General features: G+C 52.7%; 1 protein-coding gene across 1 annotated transcript in view; it reads right to left on the minus strand.

The window, feature by feature from the left end:
* The window catches only part of OSBPL2 (oxysterol binding protein like 2), a 54,299-nt gene that overhangs the window by 12,753 nt on the left and 32,193 nt on the right, over window positions 1-9,353 (minus strand). The window contains exons 5-7 of the mRNA XM_006769548.2: window positions 3,931-4,065; window positions 3,155-3,252; window positions 8-128 (exon numbers count right to left, since the gene is read on the minus strand). Coding sequence (XP_006769611.1) covers window positions 8-128; window positions 3,155-3,252; window positions 3,931-4,065 — 354 coding nt within the window. The remainder of the gene's footprint in view (window positions 1-7; window positions 129-3,154; window positions 3,253-3,930; window positions 4,066-9,353) is intronic.

Consider the following 9,353-nt stretch of genomic DNA (forward strand, 5'->3'; position numbering starts at 1 on the left):
CCAGAACTTGCTTCGGGTAGATGGAGCCGTGGAACAGGAAGTCCTGACAGAGACCTTCAGAGTAAAATGCACTCACAGGGGGGTGGTGGCTGACCTGCTCAGATATGAACCTGAACCCTAGGTCTTCCCTAGGTACGAAAACAAGAGAGAAAGAAGGGGAGCCCATTAGTGACAGCAAAATCCAGGAAGGCAGCGCAGCGTCCCTGTCAACTCAGTGGCCAGGCGCACATGTGACTGCAGGGCTCTCATGTCCAGGAGAGGCACTGGGAAATGGGACAGGCGCCGTGCCAGTGCTCAAGGGCCGCCCACTGCCCCACGCTAGGAGCCATGACTCCTGGCCTTCCCAGGGGGCTCCTCTCGGCTCCTGTAAGGTTTGTGATGAGATGTCTCAAGCTCCAAGATATTTTAGTCCAGGAAATAGGATTTTTAGTACACTCTCTTGTTCGAGAAGAATGTCATGTTTTAATTGTTCCGGAACTGTGAATACACCTACAGTTGTAGTTTAATAATTATAAAAGCTCAACCTCATAATTACTAACTTAACTGGAATCTGATTTTCCAACCATTACAGAGGGAAAAAAAAGCTGAAAAATTAGATTTTTAAAGGTTGCCTGCCAAGGCATGTAATTTACAAGATGAATGCCTGTCTAAGCAAAGCAGTCTTTTCTCGGCAGCCGCCGGGAGGTTCTGTGGCTCCCAAACAGGAAGGCTACTCAGGTCCCAGGGCCCTGGGGCTCTGGATGCACAAGGAGCCACAGACACGGGCACACGGGGACCTGGGACTGAGATGGGAGAGTGAACTGGAGTTCAGAAAGAGCGTGAGTTCTGTCAGACGTGGAATGGTGGTCCTGCCCGGGTCAGGCCCGGATGGGGTGCCGATGAGGTGTTCACCCAGCACTCAACACTTGTCCATGTTCCTTCAACCCATGCGGCTTATTTCCCCCCAAAGCTCTGTTCACACTGTGCCTTGACTCCCCTTTTGCTGAGGGCATTTTAATGATGCTCTGAATGTACTCAGATACTAACCCTCTGCTGGCATCTAGATGAGGCCGGAATCCCGACCACAGGTACACACACCTGCAGACAGAGGTGGACACCTGCTCAGCACAGGTATCCGGACAACGCTACTAAATCCAAATAAAAGATCCCCTTAGTGGGGACTCTCGGGCAAATCTTTCTGGCATCTGGGCTTCAGTTTTCCCTCTCGCTGTGACATGCTGTAACCCATGGTCACCTGCTGCACCTGTCATCTGCAAAGAAGCCCTGGGAGGCACACTCTGTTGCTTTCTATTAGCGCATCCAGCTTTCTCCATTTAGCGAGACTTCGAGACCAGCTGCTCACCACCAGCCAACACAGCCCCACCAAGAATCCAGATGGCATTCCCACACCAGTGGAGCCAGGGGAGGGGCAGCCACTGCACCAGCAGGCGAGACAGACACCGGTCAGCCTCTGGGGTGTAACCACTAACCCACTGTCGCATCGCGGGAACGGGGGGCCTGCAGGTGCTCAGGCATGCCCGCGTCTCCACGATGATCCCACCCCACGTGGTCTGCGACCAGAGCTGACACACAGCTGACACACAGCTGCACACACTCTTCTACTCACCAGAAGAGTGCCATTGTAGGCAGACCAAAACCCCAATTCCCCCAGCCACTCACTCACCTGATCATCACAACACACGTGCAGAAAAGGGCTGGCAACCACAGTTAGAAACTTCAAAGAAACTACACTTCTTTGAGCCCAAGATGCCATTGACCACATAACACACCATTATTTTATAAAAGAAAGAAAAAATGCTGCAAATTAAACTAGGACAGAAATGCTAGAATATGAAAAATGTCTTACCATCAATGAAATACTAAATTTAGAAAAAGTTTTAGTTATCGTGGGGAAATGAATGTGGCCTGAAGTTCAATGGAAAAGGATCTAAACAAGCATTGTTGCACTCTGGAAACGTGTGCGCGTGCGCGCACAGGAAAGGAACTCGGCCCAAACGTCAGCCAGCCTCTTTCACAGGACTGTCCAACTCACCTGCCTCCCTTCTCTTCATTTTGCACATTTTCTAAGCAGAGCATGCTATCATAACTAAAGACAAACTTGTATTTAATAAAAGAGTACAACAGACTCCCCCTGGGATACAAGGATGGGCGAAACAGGAAATACCGTCCACGCACCAAATGCTCCGGAGCCCTGCCAGGCTGTGACCCCTCTGACCTGGGGGCCCACCACACTGCCTGTGGGCTCTGGCTGGCACTTGCAGCCAGGCCGACTGGACCATGGCTCATTCTGAGTGACTGCACAGCCCGAGAGACAGGGGCCCTGGTCCCGTCCCAGGTACGTGTACAGCTCTAGGACCAGGCTGCGTGATAGGCAGGAGGGGAGCAGCCAGGGGGCCGCTGAAGCTGCCTGCGAGAAACTCCGTCGGGAGGAATTTCAGCTGCACTTGAAATAAGGTGTGGCCCTGGCCAGGTGGCTCAGTTGGTTGGAGTGTCATTTGTACAACAAAAGGTTGCAGGTTTAATTCCCAGTCAGGGCACATACCCAGATTGCGGGTTCAATCCCCAGTCAGGGCACATACGAGAGGCAACCTATTGATGTCTCTCTCTCTCTCTCCCTTCCACTTCCTCTAAAATCAGTAAAAACTTATCCTCGGGTGAGGATTATAAAATAAAATAACGTAAGGTCTGGTCTGGTCACTGCATTGCCAGTGCTGGCCAGGCCTTTGAGCCCAGGGGCAGCGGCATGGCAGTCGGCAGTGACCGGGAGAGAAGCCCTCCGACCGCCACTCCTCTCTAGGTCACCTGCTCCCTGCCAATGGCTCCTGAGATGCTCAGTGAGTGGGTGAATGTGCTTCCAGGACCCATCTCTATTTCAGGCCAAAGCTAACAAGCCATTCACAGACACTCCCTTCTCTACTCCTGAATCCAACACAGGATCCCATTTCCAACTCTACTTCACAGCACTAGGGTTTTGTTACAGACTGACCCGACATTCCCCATATGCGAACCGTCCTCGCCCCGGCGGTGCTCCCGGCCCCTCAGTGAACCTGCCAGCCACAGGGTCAGCTGTCAGAGGCAGAATCATGCTGCAGGAGGAACCACACCCTCCGTCCTCCACAGCACCGCGCACGGCACTCAGGAGGCCCGGCCTTACCTGATCAGCTCGTATGTCTCTCCCAGGAGTGGGTTGAACGGCTTGCCAGTCCTCTCCCACTGGGAAGCCACCGCCGACACCGCAAAGGCAGCCACACACTGCAAACAACACACAGGCCATGAGCAGTCCCCACCAGGAAGGGGGCCCAAGGCTGTAGGGAGCTGCAGGCACCTGGCATGTCTGCGTCAGGATTCACTATCTGGTGACTGTTCAGTCTTCCCCTTGTAACATGCCCAAGGTTACAGAGATTCCAGGAAGTGCCCTCTGTCACCACCACTTCCTCAAAACTACAGACAGCAGGAGCCCTGATGCTTTCCAGTCCCAGTCTGTTCTTCAGCAGGCCCTGTGGCAAGGGCCATGTGTTTGTCCCCTTTCAACACACATGGGCACACGAATGCACACAGCACACATGTTGTATACATGCACACGGGCATGAACACACACAGGCACATTTATGCACACATGCGGGAACACGCATGGACATATACCCACATGTGTGCATGCACACATGCGGACACACACACACACACGTACACATACAGGTGTGGTGCTGAAAAGACTGGGAGGAGCCAAGGCGCAGGCCCTATGCATTCCTGTGGAGAACACCCCCCAGCACAAATGTCTCAGCTGCTGGCAGGATAGCACCCAGAGCGCGTGTGCACTGTGCTGCCTCCTCCACTGGAGAGGTGCCAGGTCCCTGCCATGACATGGCCAGTCAATAGGGTCACATCCATTCACTGCTGTGGTCTGGCTCCCCCAGCGCAGGGCCCGCCCACCTGCATCCTCTCCAGGGCCTGGGGCTGGCGGGAGGCTCTGTGGACGAGGTAGATGTGCTCCATGTACTCCGTGATCCGCTGTAGGAAGCTCAGGGGCTCGTTGAAGACAATGGGCATCGTGATCTTGGACAGCTCCTGGAGGGACAGCGAGGACATCACGGGGGTTCCCAGCACACAGCCTCTTGCCTGCCCCACACAGTCGCTTCTTGGAGTAGCAGAGGCCTGGGAACAAGATCTGAACCCCTGAGCCAGGTGAGCCGATCCGAAGGGGAGCCAGACCCTCCCCGCCGCACAGTGAGCTCCACCCTGTCTCCCGGGGGGTGGTCCCAGTCCTCTGTGCCCCCTGCCCTGCTCCAGACCATGTGCACACCCAGGTGGCAGGAGCTGCCACACTGGCCACCTCCAGTGGCCCTCCCCCCAGAATGTATGCACCCCTATGTTCACAACTTATAATAGCTAAGATCTGTAAACAGCCCAAGCGCCCATCAGTAGATGAATGGATTAAAAAAAGCTGTGGTACAGCCCTAGCCAGTTTGGTTCCGTGGATAGAGCAACAGCCTGCGCACTGAAGGGTCCTGGGTTTGATTCCAGTCAAGGGCAAATGCCTGGGTTATGGACTCGATCCCCAGTACAGGATGTGCAGGAGGCAGCCGATCAATGATTCTCTCATCACTGCTGTTTCTATCTCTTTCTCCCTTCCTCTCTGATCAATAAAAATATATATATATATATGTTTTAAAAAGCTGTACATTTATAGCATGGGATACTATGCAGCAATAAAAAAGCATCTCTTACCCTTTGAGACAGCATGGAGGGACCTGGAGAGTATCATGCTAAGGGAAGTAAGTCAGTCACAGAAGGACAAGTATCACATGATCTCACTCATATGTGGAATCTAAGTAACAAAATAAACTGATGAACACAGAGGATCCAGAGACATGGAAGCAGGGAACAGAGTGTGGAATCTCAGAGGGAAGTGGGGAGGGTGGGAGGTAATCAAACAAAGACCTTGTATGCATCTATGCATGGCCCACGGACACAGGCAATGGTGAAGCCCTGGGGGTGGGAGTGGGCTGGAGAGGGTCAATAGGGGAAAAAGAGAACATATGTAATACTTTCAACAATAAGGATTTAAAAAACAAAATAAAAAACAAAAAAATCACTAGCCTCCCATCATGTCCAGGGTGACTGGATGCCTTAGGCAGGGAAGGGCGGCCACCCACTGATACCTGTTCCCTGGCATCGCTCGGGCAAAGCGAGCAGTGCAGGAGAAGCCAGGGCTCTGAGGGACACTAAGGGGCAGTGCGCTCTGCGCGTAGGGAGGAGGTCTGAGGGACTTAGACAAGGCAGAGCCGTTAAGCGGCTGACAGGGAGGGGCTAGAGAAGGGAGGAGGGATGAGAGGAGAGGTGGAGGGAAAGAAACGCAGATAGTAATTTCAGGAAAGATGCTGGCCTGGCTCACGTCAGGAGAGGAACAGTGACCATGAGATGCTACTGCTCACCTGCTCATCAGAACCTGACATCCACTGTGGGCGCGGTGATGGGAGGCAGCCCCACACCTGCTGGTGCAACGGCAGTGGTGCTCCTCCACCCCCGATTTGCTGCATGGGCAGAACTGCACGTGCACCACCCTGGGTCCAGAAATGACCCTACACCCAAGAGCAGGCAGGGCAGAAGGAGTGGGAAGCAGCTTGGGAGCCCTGGCACTGGGGTGGGTAAGGTGGTGGGAAGCCTATAGTTACCCAGGAAAATGGAAGGAGAGACACAATGTCACTTTCTGATTCCTGGAAAGATGGACCACAGAATTTTTATTGGTTGCCTCGGGGAAGGGCAGGGACAGGAAGCCGAATGTGTATACAGAGGGATACTCTTGTTTGAGAGCTCTGACTTAGGATTTACAATGTTAAAACAAAGCGCAATCTGCACGCGTGGAAAAGAAAATGAAACAAAGCCCTGGGCACAGCCACCCTGAGGGAGCCCCGCCCCCCCACAGCAGAGACAGGAGATGCACCCTGAGGACGGGCAGAGCTAGGGGCACCAAAGGACTTGGATTTCGGGGCAAACACGCTGTTGGGTGAGTTGCTCCTGCTCCCAGAACTGCTGTGCCCCTGGGATAAAGTGAGGGAGTCACTGGTTACATGCTAGGCTCAACCCGTCAGCACTAGTCAGCACTAGCTTTCACACCTGGAAGTGTCCGTGTGTGTGGGAGAAAAGACACAGACATGAGCCAGAAGAGGTCAAATCAATCCTGTCATCCCTGAAACAAATCAAAATACAGCTGCTGTCTCCCATAAAATACATAATACTTCAAAATACATAGAAAAGACTGGGAACAGAGCAATCCAGCAGCTCCCCAGGGCCCAGCATGGTCCCGAGGCCTCTCTCCCTGCATGAGTGGCTGGCTGCAGGCCAGGACAATAAAGGTACAGGGTGAGCCGGAGCATCTTTTGTAAGAGATTAGGGGCCTTGAAGAGGCTCTCACAGCCACAGATGGAACAACCTGTGCTCTGGAGCATGTCCAGCAGGTTAAATCCCGTGAGTTTAAAACACATAAAAAAGAGCCCAGTGTGGCTCAGTGGTTGAGTGCCAACCCATGCACCAAGAAGTCACCGGTCGATTCCGGCAGGGCACGCTCCCAGGGTGTGGCTCAGTCCCCAGGAGGGAGCAGCTGATTGATGCTGCTGTTTCTCTCTCATCGATGTTTCTATCTCTCTCCTCCCTTCCTCTCTCTAAAATGACTAAAAACATATTTAAAAAATTTTAAATACATAAAAAGACATCCTAGTCATTTATGCCAGCATATTGAGTGATGGTAGTGAATCAAACACATACTCTGAAGACTCTCAGGAAGATTCCTTCATTGGTGCTGACCTCTTAATGACACCACACTCACCGCGGACATCTCAGGAAGTACGTAAGGCGGGTCGGTGCGGCACTGACCTGCAGCCCTAATGAGCGCATCGGTCTGGCACTGAGCCCAGCAGTTCTTAAACTCAGAGCAAGAGCAACAAGCTGTCTCCCGATGCAAAACCAGAGACAACGGGAACCCTGAACAGAGTGCACACCTGACAGTACCATGGTGGACATGTTTAAAAAAAGCCCTATCCTTCCTGGCCGGTGTGGCTCCGTAGTTGGCCATTGCCCCATGTACCAAGAGGTCACCAGTTTAATTCTCAGTCAGGGCACATGACCGGGTTGTAGGCTGGATCCCCAGTGGGGGTGTGCAGGAGGCAGCCAATCAGTGATTCTCTCTCATTATTGATGTTTCTTTCCTCTTTCCATCTCCCTTCCCTCATTAAAAAATCAATGAAAAAATATATTTTAAAAAAGAGCCCCATCCTTTAGCAAAATATAAGAAATACTAATGGCCCAGTGCACGGATTCATACACATTGAAAGGAAATTAATTAGAAGAAATATTTTAATATCGCTATTTGCCCTTTCTCTATAATAGAAGTGTCAATAGTTGATCTTCAGACAGATTCTGTCGACAATGCCGCTTTCTTTCAGTTTCAGAATGTCAACAAAAACAAAAAGGGTAAAATATTTAACTGCAGCAGTGTTTGACTATATTCTGCACAGTGAGAAAATCTGAAGTCATTTTCAAGGCCCACCATTTCTTACTTCTTTTCAGTCAGGTCAAGTTTCTAAGCTTTCTAAATCTCCATTTTCCGGCTAATGAAAAAAGATAAGATTCCACCGAGTCTCCTAAGGACTCTAGGACTTCTGTGAGGATCAAATGAGATGAGGCACGGGAAAACGCTTCACAGACATTTGGTTACAGTGTAGTGTTTCCACCTGGCTATAAAGCAAGTTGTATTCCTGGGCTGAAGAAACTGCAAGGAGACTAGTCGCTAGGGAGAGGAAGTCGGGTGTTGCTACATGACGTCATTACCCAAACACTTAGCATACACACACACACACACACACATACACACACACACACACACACTCTAGAGGCCTGGTGCATGAAATTCGTGCACTGGGGGGTGGAGGTCCCTCAGCCCAGCCTGCCCCCTCTCACAGTCCGGGAGCCCTCGGAGGATGTCCTACAGATGTCCACGGGGAGCGGGCCTAAGCCACAGTCTGGCCTCCCTCTGCAGGAGGCAACTGGCCAATCAGGGGAAGGCGACGCCACCATCACACCTCTGCTACTGCCACTGCTGGCCACGAGGAGCCTGACCCCAGCTGCGCTGCAGAGGCTTGGAGCAGGCACCCCGTTTGTGTGTGTATCCGCTGTGGGGGGGCAGCGTGGCCAGGCCGGACCCTGAGTAGTACCACCGTTGCTACCACTATCATTAGTGTCTGGGATGCAGTCATGGGTTGAAAAGACTGAACCACACCCCAGGCCTCTCTGACCCTGAGTTTGTTCATCTGGGAGTTGAAGCAGGAGGGGGGCCCCCGCACTCTAGGCCCTTCACGGAGACATCTTTTTTGCCCTCAGTTGTCTTCCCCTTTCCAGGCCTGAGGACAGCAACGTTCTTCTTGGTTTTTTTACCTTTTTTTTTTTCGCGTGTGTGTGTGTGTGTGTGTGTGTGTGTGTGTGGTGGGGGTCTGCCCCCAGCCGCATCTGAAGCTCGGAGCAGGCGCCCCTGTGTTGATCTCTCAGGCTCCAGGCTGTGCCTGACAGCATGATGGAAGCTGGAAAACGGTTTTGTGTCGGTGGTTGAGCTGTTATGGAAATTTACGCATCTAACAGTATGCCTGCTGTGGGTGAGTTGTACGGCATGTAAGTGCCTCTTTGAGAAAGCTGTGTAAAGGCGTACATCTAAAAGGGAACCCTCTTAAAACCACAGTTGGTGAGGGATTACCACCTTCTAGGAACTTGATAGAAAGTGTTCAGTCAATGGTTGTGAACTTGAAGAAGAGTGGAGAAAGTGCTGAATTGGAAGCCTTTATGTGACCTGGGCAGTTCTAAACTCTGGGTCTGTTTCCCCATCTATGACATCTTGAGTTGATGCACTCAGCGGGTGAGAGGTGCCGGAGACGGCCCCTGTGGTGGCTGCCCTGCCCAGCGCTCTGTGCTGCAGACCCTTGGGCTGTCTCAGGGCCCCCGGGCCTCCGCCTTGCTGTCCCAGGGTCACTGTACCTTCGCCTTTGCCACAGAGCACCTCTTCCTTCCTGCCTTTGTGTGGAGGACTTCCTCCCGCCAGCCCCTGGAGCAAACACACAGCTGGGAACAACTGGAAAATCCGGATTGGCCTGGCCTCGTTTTCCCCCACCCCTGGCTCCTTCCCTTGTCTGGGACCACAGAAGCAACCAGGAGACTGCCCTGGAGAAAACCTCTAGACCAAGGGGCCCAAGCATCTCCTGGGCACTGGTACATGTGGCAGGCTAGGCTTTCCTCTCCCCTTGCAGCCCTGACAGGTGACCTCAGCTGCGTAGGCTCGGAGCAGGCGTCCAGTGTGCGCGCGCGCGCGCGTG

This window comes from Myotis davidii, unplaced genomic scaffold (assembly GCF_000327345.1).
Source record: "Myotis davidii unplaced genomic scaffold, ASM32734v1 scaffold244, whole genome shotgun sequence".
NCBI classification, from domain to species: domain Eukaryota; kingdom Metazoa; phylum Chordata; class Mammalia; order Chiroptera; family Vespertilionidae; genus Myotis; species Myotis davidii.